We start from the raw sequence: 15,891 nt of genomic DNA, 5'->3' as shown, positions 1-15,891 counted from the left end.
CAAACACATAAATTACCTTTTGCTCCCTCACAGACCCCATCCCAGCCGCTAAACGCAGATCCAACGGTAACAAGGCCTCCCACGCGTCAGTACCAGATAGCACAAGCGCAGGGGCCAATCTGCAAAAAAGCAGGTCGCTAGATACTGGCCCGGCGTCCGTGCGCGTTTAATATTCGGCAGAGTATATTTCCGCTGCCCCGGAATATATTTTCTCTCATTATTTTCTTTCTTTTCTCCTCCTCCGAGAGAGAGACAGAGCGCGCACGCCCAAGGCGACGAGCGAGCGAGAGCGAGCGAGAAAATAACGAAATAGTAAAAAGAAATAGGAAGATCTAAAATAAAAAACGACGCAGGATACCCTAGGGCCGCGAAGGCGGCGGCGGCGGCGGCGGCCGTGATCTCGGCGGCGGCGCGGCGCGTCCGCTGGTGGGGTGGGGGCGATCGCGGGGCGCCGTCACGCGCCCATGTGAGGAGATGCTGGGCGGCGCGAGGCGGACGGAGGCGGGACGCGAGGAGGGGGAGCTCCAGCTCCACGACGGCGGCGGCGGCGGCGACGAGCTCTTTGATCCCGACTCGCTCACGTACATCGTAAGCGATTGCTTCTCCGTCCGCTTCCTGTTTTTGTTTTTGTTTTTGTTTTTGTTTTTGTTTTCTTCTCCGCGTGGATTGGATTGGATTTTGGATGGATGAGCAGCTGACGGTGCCGTGGCGTGCTCGTCTTGTTGTTTCGTGCGGCGGTAATTTTGCTGCTACTACCTCGGTCGTGGCAATGTGAAATCGTGCGCTGCTTATCCGCGGCTGGTTGTGGTTGATGACGCGATTACTGATCAGCACGGCTGTTCCTTTAAATCTAGAACGTATTTACCATGGCTGGGGTTTTGCAAATTCGGGGCAATCGCCTGCCGCTGCGGTCATATGAAAATGCAGCCAATGTGTTATTTCCTGGGAACCATGTGTGGAGTAAGTAATGCTCAAATTAGTTTTTTAAAATTCTACTGTGTGCTCCTATGTTAGTTTGCAGCAACTTCTGCCACATCTTGTAGTCGAGTTCAGGAGCTTTCATAATTTTAAGCTGCAAATAGTTCTGTTGCTTGCATCGTTTCAGCACACATGATGAAACTATAATGGTTTCGGTTACATTTTGTATTGGTGACAAGTGTGCGAGGCGGTTACTTATTGTGTATAAATAGAATGGAGTAATTGGTGTGGGGGAGTTGACGTGGTCACGTGGCACTGGAGCCGTATACGTTGTTGTGCCAAGTTCATGCTTATTAAATATGATAGCGTATTTATCTTTTGAATGGTAGATTCTGTAGATCACTATCCACATTTGTCAACACGCATAAAAAAAGTCCTACCAAACCACTTGCTGTTGTCTCGTAGTTGCTTCTGATAAGCTTTGCTCATCAGCTTCTAACCTAGAAGCAACAACTAAACCTGCTAAAACATAACCGTTATTGTTTTTGGTTGTGTTATGTTTTTTATAAGCCCGCAAAGAATAAAATGATCTGTTAGAAGCTTCAGATTGATGCCAAATAATTGGGTATACCTGTATTTTATCGTGCGTTAGCTGACAACATTGTGCATTCACATGACTCCTGCTTCAAACATTAGCTGACAGCTTTTTGGATTGCTATGTTTGTAATCATACACTTTACCATTCCTTATTTATTATTCCACATGTGAATATGTGTGCTGGTAGGGTTGGTAGAAATATGAGCACTGATTTTGTGCATCAGGAGTTTGAGTACTAGGTTGCTTACAGAAAGTTCTGCTTTTGGCAAAAGTGGAGTGTTCTATACACAGATATACGATCCCCTGTACATGGAATGGGCTCCCCTACCTGTACCGTATAAGCGCTACTTATGTTGCACAAAGGGGTTGGTTAGGTCACATACTCGCTGTTAGGTGGGTGATCAAACGGATACCGATTACCAAATTTTTAGAACCTTGCAGAGATAAGAGCTGAATAGTTTATGGATTAGGAATGCAGTATCCTATGAGATTTTCGTTGTATATTAGAAATTTGATTCAGTATCCAAAATGGTTTTCAGCTGGATAATTGTTATTTTGTTGCTTGATATGCCTGTGTCTTTGCAGACCTATTGGTGCAATGGTCTAAAATGACATACCAATAATACCATATCCCATAGATACATATATCAAGTATAGAGCTATTCTGGACTTCTGCACTCCTTATCTCTTGGTTAATATTTGAATTTCAGCATTTTTCTGGCATGGACCTTTCTTGGTGGACATATTTAACTGTTGTTAATGAGCTGTAGAAACCAGGTCTTCATTTTGAGTAATTGAGTTGCTGTGCGTGCTCTTAAATAGCGCTTTTTTTTTTCTTTCACATATGCTCCTTATCTTTTGTATGAATTCTTAAGCAAGCATTTTTCTCTTTATTGAAGCTTAACTTTTAAGCGAAATATATCTCTACAGGATGAAAAACTTCAAAAATTGTTGGGTCATTTCCAGAAGGACTATGAAGGTGGAGTATGTGCTGAGAACTCGGGTAAGAGGAAACAAAGCTGCCACCCTGCCTGCTCTGTAGAGGTACTGTTCTTGGATTGCTGTATCTGAAAAATCTTTTCACTACATAGGGTCACAAATGGGAGGTTATGGTTCATTCTTGTACCCCCAGCGTTCTCTGTCTATTATATCTCAATCTAGAAGTCCTGCAGTTCCTCCAAACCATGGCAATGCCTCTAGATCACCTTATGTTCCAGTGGAGGTATACTTCTGCAAATTTCACCTTTATATGTTGACTTAATAGGATCCATGCTGTACTGCCTATATACTAGCACCGTATGAAATTTTATTATGTACTTCCAGAGTGCACAGAAGAGTCATTTTGTCAAGACTGAATTAGATAGCAAGAGAAAAGATGATTATTGTCGAAGAACATCGAATGGGATCAATGGTAATCCTCATCAACAGATTTTGAACAGAGCAGCCAATGGTCCTGAGCAAAAGGCACCTAAAATACGTATCAAGGTGAACAGCAGTAGAAGTTTGGCAAGAAATACTGCTGCTGTCTACAGTGGTCTGGGCCTCGACATTTCTCCTTCATCCTCTATGGATGACAGCCTTGGTGGGAGCGCTGGAGCTCCTGAGCCCAAAAATTTACCAGATGCATCTCCGCATACCATTTTGCAGGTTACATTTTGCTCCATTAATAAATTTAATCTTGGTGAAAAAATAGTAGATGATTGATTTAAAAGGGTTATCCACTGTGTTGTTTGAACAGATAATGACCTGCCATCCTATTCCTGGAGGACTCTTGCTTTCACCACTTGCAGACAATATTATGTCGCTGAGAAAAAAGTCAGCATCTGTAACAAAGGAACATGAAGCACCTGAATTTGATTATGACAAAGCAGAACTGAACAGAGACTGGTGTCCCATGACCTCTGCTGCAGGAGATAACAAAAATAAGGTGTCAAATAAAAATAAGTATGTTGAAAAGAAAGATCACCTCCCAAGTATCAAGAATTCACAATGCAGACATAATGATTCAACAATTGTGAATAAGGGGACTATGCCTCAGTTACTGGATATGTCAGATGATGCAGGTTCAGTCCTCTTACCTAGAAGCATGAAGACAGAACAACATTCAGTTGAGGAATCAGAAAAATTGGTGGCTGATATTCCGAATCACCTGAAGGAAACAAAGAATGGTCCACTGAAAGCACGAGGTAGGGACGCGAGTTCTTTCAGAGATATTGAGCCAATAGTAGATGTTAAAGCTGTTTCAGCAAATGATGATCATCATAAAAAGGGTAAAGCAAATTTAAAAGCAAGTGTAGATTTGAGCAAGGACAGTAAGACAGGACCTACATTTAATCAAGGATTTTTGGATAAAATCAAATATGATTCTGATGGATATAATGATCGACCTTCTACAACTCCAAGTCAACCGCCAAATGTTCCTCCTAACAAAACATCACTTGACAGAGACAAAAGAAATGTTTTGCATGTAAAAGATGAACAATCTCAGTGCGAAAGTAAGGGCATGGGGGGTCTAGTTAGTGCAGTATCCATGGATATCATCACAGAAAATGTAGGTGGAAATCCTTCTGGAATGCTGAAAAGGAAAAAGAAAATTTCCTCTTCGCAAACTGCTCTGCCTGGGAAGAAGCTGAAGCTTAAGGCACACAAACAGTTGAGCGAATTCACTAGAAAATCTTATGTGAGTGATACGAGTGTGAAGCCTGAGAAGGAGACTGTTTCATCTGGAGAAACTGATAAGGGCAAGTCAGATGGTGGAAATGACCATGACCACAAGATCTCTCCCTTTAGTTTTGACAGATCAGCTCCTGTGCCATCAGCATGTGCGAATAAGGCTATGGAATTATCCGTGGTTGCGCCTGTTGTGGAACCTGTTGTAATAAACGAACAATGGGTTTGCTGTGACAAGTGTGAGAAATGGCGCCTTTTACCCTATGGGATGAATCCAGATATACTTCCCAAAAAATGGCGTTGTAGCATGCAGAGTTGGCTCCTGTAAGTTTCTGCAAGTGACATTACTCCCTGTTTTATGCAGTTTTAGATCTTCCCCTGTCTTTTCTTAGTCATACTCTTTTATATATTCTCTAAACTGCAATATAACTCACTGGACTAAGTGTTCTTTCGTGTTATTTTTAGACTTTTTTGGGGTGCAATATTTCTAACTGTTCTGTTTCCTTAGAGCAACAAAATATATTGAATTCATTCTGGTTTATTTTGGAATTTGTATGTTTGTGTTCTGCTTCCAGAAATTTCTTCGAACTTAATCTCTAGCACTGCTGAATATGCTGTTTGCTTCTGGAATTTGTATGTTTGTGGTCATGTATAGATAATTGGGTGTGCAAGCACCGCTGATATGCTGTTTGCTTTACATCTCCATGATTTTTTAACGTTTTTTTAATAATTTCTTGTAGGCCTGGAATGAATAACTGCAAAATAAGTGAGGACGAGACCACAAAAGCCCTTCGCGCGCCTGAAAATAACATTAGTTTGGGTGTTCGCCATGATGTTGCTACATCAGGAGTATGCACAACTACGACTTCACGAACTGTTGAGGGCGATATGAAGTCCATCACTACATCTGGGACGCCGAAAGTTGAATCCAATGCAAATGTATCAAATATAGCTGAGATGCCAAAGTCATCAAAGAAGCTACAGACTTCTACAAGTAGAAAACCTGATGATGTTGACCACTTCCGTAAACACAGGGAAAAACGAAAGCGCATGGGATTTTCAGATAAAGGTACAAGGCCTAATCATTTTTCTCTATCTAATTTCAGTAGTTTGATTCTAATGGTTTAATTTCTGCAGGAGAAACTATTGCAGAAGATAAGACACATCCAGAATCGAAGAGCAGTGTTGATCATGATAATCTTAGGGCATCAAAGAAAATGAAGAAGGAATTCAGTGAGCCAGCCAAGCGCCGTCTTTCTGAGCTTGAAATTAGCAAAAGCAGTCCTTCAATCAAGGAAACTCCAAAAATCTTGCAGCCTGATAGTGGTGTTTCATCTAGCATGGGAAAATATGGTCCATCTTCATCAATTAAATGCAATGATGATAAATTTATCTCAGACGGGGGCATTAGAACTTCAGATAAGGGGCGATCTGATCGTCCAGAATTATCCATTAAGATAAGGAAATCAAAACAAAGACAATTAAGCAAGCGTGGTCCTGAGCCTGTGGCTAGCGAAGCATTTTCAAAGCATATTGTAACAGAAGGTGAAAGTAATGGTGCCAAGGAAAAGCCCATACAAGAGCTGAAGTTTTCAAAGACAGATGATAAGAAAGCTGCCAACTCCAGGCCCCCCGTTTCTGGGACTGGTAGTGATACAATATATGCTGAGAAAGAGTGTTTAAGTGAGCAACACCACGAGAATATCCATCTCCAGCATTCATTAGTCTCTGAAAGCTCCATGCGGAGGAATATGTCATCTACAGCTGCCGCCTCCAGTTCATCTAAGGTGTCTAGCTCCCACAAGAGTAAAGTTGATTTTCAAGAAACAAGGGCCTCTCCTGTAGAATCAGTTTCTTCTTCACCATTGAGAACTTCTGATAAGAATCTTGTGGATCAACATAAAAGGCACCCATGTGTTGTCGCAGAAACTGTGCCTTCGCAAGAGTCAGGGAAAAGTGGTTTGTCATTTTCCAAGGAAAACTATGATTTGGGATCGGGTCCTGATCATTCCAAGGCTCATGGTTCTGGTTGCTTTAATGGAGACTTGCATCCTCATGTTTTGAAGGATGGAGAGTTGGAGGACAAAAAAGACAACCAATGCTCAAAAAATGAAGATTCTGGACTTGGTACAAGGAACAGTCAATTGAATCCATCTAAGGCGCAGAAAGTTAATTCACATACCCTTCCGGTTCATAGCAATGGTGATGACAAACAGACACCGTCCATTCAAAATGGAGAAAGACCGCCTCGTTTAAACTCAAACCAATTTGACCATGCAAAGTTGACTTCCGGGAAGCATCCAACTCAGGTTAAGCCTGATAAAGAGAATGCAGAACACAAGGACCTGAAAATACCTTTGTCAACTGTCAAAGGAAGTAAGCAGCAGCCAGCATTAAATAATACAGCAAATGGCGATGTCTCCTACAAGGCAAAACAATTAAAGAAGGCTGTTATCGAAAATACAAAGCAAGCAACTCTTAGTCGTGATGCGCCGAATCCTATAAACACATCTGTCCTACTGAAGGAGGCTCGAGATTTGAAGCACTTGTCCAAACGTTTAAAGGTTTGAATGTTTGGTACATCACTTGAAACATTTTCTACTATGTTTTTGATGCAGACTCTGATGTCCTTCATGTGCATCCCTTGCTGCAGGAAAAGGGCGATGACCTTGAGAGCGCAAGCATGTGCTTTGAGGCTGGCCTGAAATTCCTCCATGTTGCATCTCTTTTGGAGGCTCCAAGTATTGATAGCTCCAAACAAGGGGATTCTATACAAGCTATGAGACTATATTCTGAAACAGGCAACCTTTGTGGGTAAGCAACAAAGTCGTCTCTAACATGCAGACAGTAGTTACAATCTGTTGATAGTATTTGGTTTGATATACCCTGCCTTTATTGCCTACTTATTCCTGCTGCTCTATACTTAGTATGTTAGGACTTCCATCTTTTGTAAGCACCTTTTGCTTTATTACAGAAAGTCTGCATATTTAGTGGCTAGTTTATTATTCCAGCTCTTATGTACATTAGTACATATTTCAATGCCATGGGATGCTTACTAGCAGTTACCTATGTTAATATCTCACTGTTGACTTGTTTCAATAGATTTTGTGCCCGTGAATTTGAGCGACTTAAGAAAATGGCAAATGCTGCTTTGGCCTATAAATGTGTGGAAGTGGCATATATGAAGGCTGCCTTCTACAAACATCCTGGTGCAATTAAAGACAAACATGCATTGCAAGCAACATCTTTGATGGTTCTTCCAGGTTTTTCCGCATATGCTTTAACTCATCTAGTTGCTTAATTATTTAAATAGTTCCCGAAACCTCTGCTATTAGTTAAGGGTTTGCTATGTTTGAGGAACGAATTCCTGGAATAGGTTGGTGCATCGCCAGGCAGGCAATCTGATTTTTGTGGAACTATTTTGTTCCTCATTTTTATGGAATTGTATGGTGATGAAAACCAATATATCCTATTTCTTGACCCAACGTAAATTTCAGTTTCAGGGTTACCATTCCACGAACCAAATATACCTCCAAAACTAGTAAACTTTAATATCTGAGTATCTGATCTCTACTCTTTCTATCATAAAGTGGAAGTGTAACAGCTTTTATTTTGAAAGCATGATTTGAAAAGTTATTTTTTTCACACGCAACCAATTAAGGACTGAGGTGAAGTAAGTTTTCAATCCATGATCATGGTGCACCTCTTATGTGAAATTTTAAATGCATCTCTTTTCAGAATGGGGAGATGTCTAAACATCTGCTCTAGTATCAGATTTATTAGACAAAGGCAACTTTTGTCTTATCTGGTCATATCAGCGTAAATAAGTATGTCATTCATCTTTTTTTGAATCGATTGACCTTCTGATAGCTCAAATTCTTTTCTCTTTTTTTTGGGCTAGCTGAGTCGCCGTCATCGTCTGCTTCAGATGTTGACAATTTAAATAACCAGAGTACAGCTGCTAAGGCTGTTTCTGCAAGAGCTTTGTACTCTCCTCAGATTGCTGGAAATTCCATACCTCGGAACAATCATCACTTGATGGGGTTGCTTGCTTATGTAAGTGTTTTTGACATTCAGTATCAGAATTGCAAGTTATACATTGGATGTGTAGGACCTAATGCTCATGATAAATCAAAATTGACTTTAGTTAGCCAATAATTCTAAAACTTTGCATTGCGCAAACTAGTTTTCTCTATTGATGATTGATCATTCAGTTTAGTGTGGGAAAATGCTGCTGATTGTAATATTATCATGGAACTCAATGTTTGCAAATTGTGCCATCTTGCTGTTCTGGTGGAATCTTTTTCTGATCTTTTCAGTTTTCTAGATGGCATGCAATGGTACTAAAGAGCGTTCATATGCAAAAACTAGTGTGTACGCTACATATAGGCCATCCTACTCTTTTCGTTTCGCTACCTAGTATGTGTCAGAAGATTCAGGTCTAATTATAAAGGATTACCTGACACTGAGGTTTGACTAGGCACCAACGTTCCCAAATTATGTCCCTTACATATAGTACAAAACATCATATACTATTTTGTCCTGATTCCTTAATTTTTGTGGAATTCTTTTGACTTGATTCTCATACACATGGTGAAGCAGTCCCCTATTTTTGTGCAAATGCACCTGTGCACTTGTTTGAATATGCATGCACTTGTTTGGCAATTGTTGTGACACCACTTGCATGATTGGGGGAAAAAATGAAGTGTTGCTCTACTATAAATTCAGGTTGTTCATATTCACGAATATCAATAATCTTCTTGTTGTGAAGTGTATAAGTGAATTGTACTAGCCCTTTCCACCAGTTTGGACTTTTGGTTGCGGTTGCCAGTGCATGAAGCTTGACATGTTATTAGAGCCCAGAGTCTCGAGTTCGAGTCCTGGCTTTCGCAATTTATCCTCAAATTGTTGTTGCCCTCCTCTTTCGCCGCGTATATGCTCATTCATACGTGTGCTATTCTTCTATTCACGTGTTGACTTTCTCTTCTCCCGTCACACGTGAGGGGTTGTTGTGAAGTGTATAATTGAATTGTACTAGCCCTTTCCATCAATTCGGACTTTTGGTTGCGTTGGCTAGTGCATTAAGCTTGACACTTCTAACCATTTGGTATATTATGTGTGAATTGTCTTGTTAGTTCAGGTTGGTTAGTTCTTGGTAACACCCCCTTGTTGTGGTGGACTACTTGTAATGCATGGCAATGTCTCACGAATTATCTTTATGATCGTCCAGTGAATGTCCTGCTCGATTTGCTAGTATCGAGTATTTTTTCTTGACTCAGTTTTTTACAGGCAGACGACATTAATTATGCATTTGACGGAACAAGAAAATCACAAAATTCATTTGCTGCTTATGTTGCTGATATTGGAAAGGGTCAGGTTGATGGCATTGCTCTTGTAAGAGAAGTCCTTGAATTCAGTTTCCACAATGTCACGGCGCTGCTGCAACTGATTCGGCAGTCGTTGGAATCTATCAACCATGAAAGTGTTAAATAACAGAACAAACATTCTTCCTGTGAATAGTGATGTGTCATGGCAAGTTGCTTTGGCATCTCCCCACAATGATACTACCAAGAGTCTGTCAGGATGAATCAGTATATTGATCTGAATGGATCGATGGAGGGGAGTCACCTTGCCATGGTTATGGATCATAATTTTGACAATTGCCAAATGGGTTTAAAGTCAAGAGTCTCCTGCGACATTAATTGCTACATTCAAAATTCTCAGTGTTGACATATGACAAATTACAGAATCCATGTTATTGAAGTCAACTGAATTTCCAACTGTTCTACCGGTAAGAAATGTTTGTGAAATTATGTTTTTCCTTAGAACCTCGCCTCTCTTTTTGTACTACAATATGCATGCCCTAGTGTCCACTAAGTTGTAATTTTCTTCCTATTTTTTCTGCAGGATGATGTAATTTTTTTCCATGTATGTTTATTTCTAACAGATATACATGCTTTGTCAAACAGGGAGAAGATTTCAGCAGGAGAATGTAAAACATATAACTTTTTAACTTACAGTTCCTACAGAAGCTTAGATGAGGACTCAGGAGAACATACTAGATTCCCCCACCTTCTGTTTTTGGTGTCTGTCATGAAGGTACCGAAGGTACCAACAGGCAAGAATCTTCACCTACGCTCACTATTTGCTCATATTTATCTGCTTAGTTTAATCATTTTGGATAATTAAATCAGAAAGGGTTGCATAATTACATGTTTTTGGTGTTTGTGCACTTGATATGTCACCTCAGATAGATAGGCTATTAAGTAGCAATAGTTGCAAACAAAAATGAGGATTATCTTGAAGGCGAGAAATAGGGGTCATGAATTTTAGTGGTTTATTTATTGAACTGCCTTGAATTAATTTTGATCCCTGTTTAAATTTAAAAGAAGCCTTTTGTAAAAGCCACTGTAACTTCACTGCACTCTGGTCACGTTAGATTGAATTATATACCCAAATCTTATTACATATTCAGATGTACTGATTTTTGTTAGAAGCGGTTCTTGCTACAAACATACAGGGATATTGTTGATTGTTAAGTTGACACGAGACCTCTTCTATTGCATCCAGTTTTGGACTCAACAGGAAATGAAACCTCTAATGAGGGAACTTGCAGAGGCTGGGCGAGGACGCAGCAACCACCTGACTCTTTAACTTGTGTATATTTGCACCACCCTGAGTTAATTGCTGCCATTTTTTCTGATACCTGTGTACATTTATATAGAATATCACCAAAAGGCAAAAAGGATTTTTTAATATGATTTTGGCTGACGTATGTGTTATTTTACCTGACAAAGTTCATTCTGTTGCTGCTAGAGTTAACTGATTATTTAGTTAACATGTAACTAAATGCTTATTTGACTGCTGCAAGCACATTTTTGGGCTAACCTAACAACACATGATGGTGGCAGTGTTTTGCTAATCCGAATGTTGTTTGGGGTCCTGCTTCAGCGATGCTGTTGTACCGTATCGGTAATGTAACTGAATGTGCTGATATTGGCAATGAAAGAATATATGTATTTTGACATGTTCCTTTCTTTGGGTTCCTTTGGTTGCCATATTCTTCGTGCATTGATTTTGAGAGAAAATAATGAGCGAACTTTTGAGAAACTGGCGTCATGGAGTAATCCAGTTCGATTCATCAACATGGAGAAAAGTACATGCCTAGGAGATAGATCAGTTGTGCATAGATTTCAAAGATACATCTGGTCATTCCTCCATCTAGTCATCAACTTGTTTGCACCGAATACATCAGTCATTCCTCCGGCTCCAAGAAGTTCTCTATTTTTTTTCTTCTGAAATACACATTTTTTTTCCATATCAGCACAAGTAAAACTAAAAAGAAAAAAAAAACAACAACAATACTTTCTCTATCCTGCCAAAGATGTCTTAACTTTGTCAAAACTTTGGATGTATTTAGACACATACGTCTAATTTTAGAAAAATCTAAGACATCTTTTGTTGGACGGAGGGAGTATAACATGGTATTCCACCATCCAAATTACTTATTGTAGATTTTGCCAAAATGTTACGGTGGCTTGCTGTAGCGGCGGTGGTGTGAGCGTGTGAGCAACATGGATGACGTTGCCCCAATTCGGCGGGCATGGGAGGAGGTGTGCGAAGATTGGGATGAAATTCATGCCCATCTTTAGTTTGGCTGGTGGCGACAACGTTGGCGCCCACGGGTGTTTTCCCTCTCCTTGCTTTGCATCGACCAAGTGTGTTGACATCTCCCCCATTCGCTTGGAGTTGGTTGTTGTATTCGGACGAAATCCTTGATTCGAAGCTGGATCAACATGATGGCAGCTTCCTCGACATACTATATCAATGTTAGGGGCATTGTGCTTGAAGACACGGCTTGGAGGTCCTGTGTTGGCATGTTGCATTCCTCTGGTGCTCGCCCACTACAAAAAAGCTTCCTATTATCGGGTTTGGACGGTACAAGTCGTAGTCACTTGTAAAAGTTTTTTGCCCGAGATATACTGCTTTCTCGGCTTCTAGATAAGAAGGCAGATAATTATGCACCGTGAGTGAGTCCGTACCGATATTTATTGGTGTCGTGGTTGGTATCACGCAATTGCGGCACTTTTTATTGTTGGCCTGGGGAAGAGAAGGCATAAACATTTGAGCCATGCATTGTAAGTGTCGTTAAACGTGATCCCACACTAAGAAGAGTCAACTATTTCACGCTTCCTTTCACACATGGCTCGGTGACTAGTGTGTCCCACCACCGGCGCTCTCTTTTACTATCGAGTATTTATGTGGATGCAACGAGTACTCATCCTCTCCAATAACATCAATCTCGCCCGCCACTCATCCTCTCCGACAAGCTTGATCTAGCCCGCCAGACTTCGATCGCCAGCCACCGGTGGAGTCAGCGCTCGAGCCATGCCTCGAAGGGAGCGCAGTGATGGCATTGAAAGAGTTATTCCCTAGAGACAATAATAATAAAAGTTATTTATTATCTATAACTCCATGTTTATTATTAAATCTACCTTCATGCTATAACTGCGGTGACATATTTGAGCTTTCCCCAGGACTCCCATAGTCGTCTTCTGAGTCTTCCTCTAGAGTTCCATATTTGTCCTCTCGGGTCCTATGTTTACTCTTTGGGCTCCTATATTCGTCTTCCGAGTCTTTCTCTAAAGTCCTATATTCGTTCTTTGGTTCTTTGGGCTTCCATATTCGTTTTCTAGGGTTTCATATTCGTATTCGTCCTATCGGGTCTGTGGACATCGCCATGAGAAGGGATAAGCGGTGAAGAATCCCACCCGAAGGTGACCACAATGAGGATCGTGAAGCCGAAGATGACCGTGGTGAAAATAGCGAAACCGGTGACCAACACACAAGAGATCGGATCGAAGTTCGGATCCCGCAAGAAACCTGGGACAATGCAAGGCAAGCTATGAGTGGCGCGGTCCCTATGGCACGAGACGCAACCTGAGAATAGCTTATGGCATACCAACACCTACTCCATCGGCAGAAGCGCGAGTTGATCAAGACAAAGCGACAACTCGACGAGCGAAGGAAAGCAGCCAACGAATCGAGCCTTCGATGGGCGTAGTTAAGTTCTACCGTAAACACAAGTTTCGGAGCAGGTGGACAACCGGGGAGGGCCAGTTCTCGGTTGAGTGCCATCCCCGAAAATGAGAGGCAAAATTTGGTGAGAGATCTTGATCTACCCTTCATGTCGATGGACTCAAGGGGAAACATAAAGCCAAAGACACCTCAAGTAGCCATCATAGCAGCTCAAACCTACCTACTCACCACGCTCGTCGCGATTGCCTAGTCCTGGACGACGGCGAAGCCCTCGCGGATTGTATCTCTAGACGCGTGGACTACGCCCGAGGAATCGTCTATTCGATTGTTGGAGCAAGGAGGAGATATTCTCGTGGCTAGGAGGTAGCACCTAGTTACAGGGATCGCCAGATCATCATTGTCATCGAGCTCTTCCGCTTTACTAGGTGCCTACCGAATCCCATTAGTGCAACTAGGTAGTATAGACCTTGCATATTCTTGTAGATGTAATTTTTCGAAATACATACACAATCCCCTTGAGTGGTACCAGAGCATAAGAGCATATCTATCTTTAGTTGCTTTATTTCGATATAGCAAGCACATGTGTGCTAGTATCATCTTCTGTTGCTTCTCGCTACTATGCATCTTGTCAAACTCGTGCTGTATGAAGGCTATGAACTTTACTGGTCTCTACATTCTGTCACAAATATCCGTTGGCCACCACATACAAACCTGGACCTGGACTTCCTTGATGTCCGTTGGCCACCAAATACGAACAAATACGGACATAATAACTATCCAAAATGCGATGATTCTATAGGAAGATGAAGTGTGTTTTATTGTAGCAAAATAATTTTTCATGAGGTGTGACCTAAAATATTTTTCCTATAGAATTTGCACTACAATTTTTTTATAAAATTATTTTCTATTGGATATGTTCCTATGAATCAAATAACTTATGTAGATTCTTTTGTAAGATCTAAATTATACACAATTTCTGTATTTTATTTCTATAAATCAAATAGGCCTATATTGGGGTCGCAGGCTCGCAGCTGAGACGTCTCACTCGTCTCTCATTGGGTCGTACCTTTCCCGAGTTCTAGTTCTAGACAGAATATTAGGAAATTTAGGAGGGTTAATGCTGTACCATTCATAATGGGCTACTTCCGTTTCAAAAAGAATAATGGGCTACTTCTATTTTCTAGCACCGGGCTAGAATAGGCCCTGAGAAAACAGGAGGAGTAGCCCAATTAAGCTCCTACAAGCCAATCCTTCCGAAACCCTAGCCCACCAGTCTCAGCTATATAACCTCAAGGTTCCCTTCTAGTTTCAGCATTCTCTTTCCCTGGCGCCGCCGTCGCAACTCAGCCTGTGAACACGATCTGTGTCTTTATTTTGTTAGCCGAGATCTACAAATTTTATCCTTCTCCGTTAGCGTATGCTTGATTCTGTTCGTCGTTTGCTTTTCTTCTGTCGCTTTTTCCCTAGAAGTTTGTGGCTGCTGTGATGCTATGGTAAAGGGATTTTCTGAGGGAAGGAACTTCGTTTTCTTCCTCCTGATTGATAGAAACCAATGGATCCTTCTGAGCCTGCCACTGAATTTTACTGCAGATTTCTTTCTTGGTCTTCGCTTTTCCCTTCTACCTTGTCCTGCGCAGGTTGATGTGAGGATAATCCTTTTCAGAAACTTACTGTTGTGTTGACCAAAATACAGACTACAATTATCTGATCAACCATGAAACTTTTGCTCTGAAGATTTTCTTGATTTTCGTTTGCCATAATTATTTGTGAATTCTTGCCGTGCACAACAAGCCGATGCTCTGGACCGAGGTAGGAAGGAAGCATGGTACTGTGCACGGAGAGCACCGATACCGGTGGTCTGCATATGTCTGCTCGCCTTGACGCCTTCGGGCTTTGATCTCGCGGGCCTGGATTTGACCAACATTTATCTCCAGTTCGATAGTTAATACGATTTGACTCTTCAGAAACAATTTGGCCTGTGATGCTGAATCAAAAAGTAGAACAAATTTAGCCAATTTGCAGAGCAAAGGGGCCTGCAAAAGTGGCGAATCTTTGCATTGAAGGTTGGCCATAACAAATGCAGTTCTCCGTGCCGCTCAGATTTTCCCTGCTGTGACGGCCTCGAACAATCTGCTACATCTCCATCACGTAGTGCTTACTGTATTTTCGTGTACCATCTAAAGCTGTTTGTCATAAAAACGAACGAATTTAGCCAATTTGCAGAGCAAAGGGGCCTGATAAAGTGGCGAATCTTTGCATTGAAGGTTGGTGATATCAACTGCAGTTCTCCGTGCCGCTCAGAATTTTCAATGCTGTGACGGCCTCGAACAATCTGCTACATTTTCATTACGTAGAAGCTCACTTTTTTTTCGTGTACCATCTAATTGTCTGATGCTAAATCTTTGATACTGATTATCTTGCCTGTCTGAGCTTTTATCAAAGGCTGTTCTTACAAAAAAGAACAATTGCAGTTCTCTGTGCTTCTCAGATTTTTCCCAGCTATAAATTTCTCGAACAATCTGTAGTACTTCATTACTTAATCGAGAAATGCATTTGTGTGAATTATTATTTCTCCTCAAGAACTACATGTCCATTACTTTCTGAACTGTGTTAATCTTGTTTTCAAATGTAATGCGAAACAGTGCGCAGCTAATATGCTTTAATGAC

At 41.2% G+C, this 15,891-nt stretch overlaps 1 protein-coding gene and 5 non-coding genes across 6 annotated transcripts; all 6 read left to right on the top strand.

Annotated features, from left to right (window-relative positions):
- Nucleotides 1-474: 474 nt before the first annotated feature.
- Nucleotides 475-10,298, top strand: LOC124648779 (cysteine-tryptophan domain-containing zinc finger protein 5-like). The gene is made up of 12 exons (XM_047188487.1): nt 475-588; nt 2,446-2,518; nt 2,607-2,737; nt 2,839-3,162; nt 3,254-4,509; nt 4,926-5,254; nt 5,323-6,749; nt 6,839-6,999; nt 7,288-7,448; nt 8,087-8,241; nt 9,475-9,976; nt 10,155-10,298. The coding sequence occupies exons 1-11, from the start codon at nt 475-477 to the stop codon at nt 9,676-9,678; spliced, it is 4,335 nt and encodes a 1,444-aa protein (XP_047044443.1). The 3' UTR covers nt 9,679-9,976; nt 10,155-10,298.
- A 4,399-nt stretch (nt 10,299-14,697) lies between these two features.
- On the top strand, nt 14,698-14,798 carry LOC124650706. The gene has a single exon (XR_006987131.1). It is a non-coding gene; the product is annotated as a small nucleolar RNA R41 (small nucleolar RNA).
- A 62-nt stretch (nt 14,799-14,860) lies between these two features.
- LOC124650745 lies at nt 14,861-14,938 on the top strand. Its single transcript, XR_006987165.1, has one exon. It is a non-coding gene; the product is annotated as a small nucleolar RNA Z155 (small nucleolar RNA).
- A 95-nt stretch (nt 14,939-15,033) lies between these two features.
- On the top strand, nt 15,034-15,150 carry LOC124650761. The gene has a single exon (XR_006987178.1). It is a non-coding gene; the product is annotated as a small nucleolar RNA snoR100 (small nucleolar RNA).
- A 95-nt stretch (nt 15,151-15,245) lies between these two features.
- On the top strand, nt 15,246-15,364 carry LOC124650715. The gene has a single exon (XR_006987140.1). It is a non-coding gene; the product is annotated as a small nucleolar RNA snoR86 (small nucleolar RNA).
- Nucleotides 15,365-15,446: 82 nt separating this feature from the next.
- On the top strand, nt 15,447-15,566 carry LOC124650716. Its single transcript, XR_006987141.1, has one exon. It is a non-coding gene; the product is annotated as a small nucleolar RNA snoR86 (small nucleolar RNA).
- The last annotated feature ends 325 nt before the right edge of the window (nt 15,567-15,891 follow it).

Source organism: Lolium rigidum, chromosome 4, assembly GCF_022539505.1.
Source record: "Lolium rigidum isolate FL_2022 chromosome 4, APGP_CSIRO_Lrig_0.1, whole genome shotgun sequence".
Taxonomy (NCBI): Eukaryota; Viridiplantae; Streptophyta; class Magnoliopsida; order Poales; family Poaceae; genus Lolium; species Lolium rigidum.
This window is presented reverse-complemented; position numbering and strand designations above follow the sequence as displayed.

Coding starts and splice junctions, on each gene's coding strand:
- LOC124648779 (XM_047188487.1), top strand. CDS start 475: ATGCTGGGCGGCGCGAGGCGGACGGAGGCGGGACGCGAGGAGGGGGAG. Junction 5,255..5,322: donor CATGGGATTTTCAGATAAAG/GTACAAGGCCTA, acceptor TAATTTCTGCAG/GAGAAACTATTGCAGAAGAT. Junction 7,449..8,086: donor ATCTTTGATGGTTCTTCCAG/GTTTTTCCGCAT, acceptor TTTTTGGGCTAG/CTGAGTCGCCGTCATCGTCT.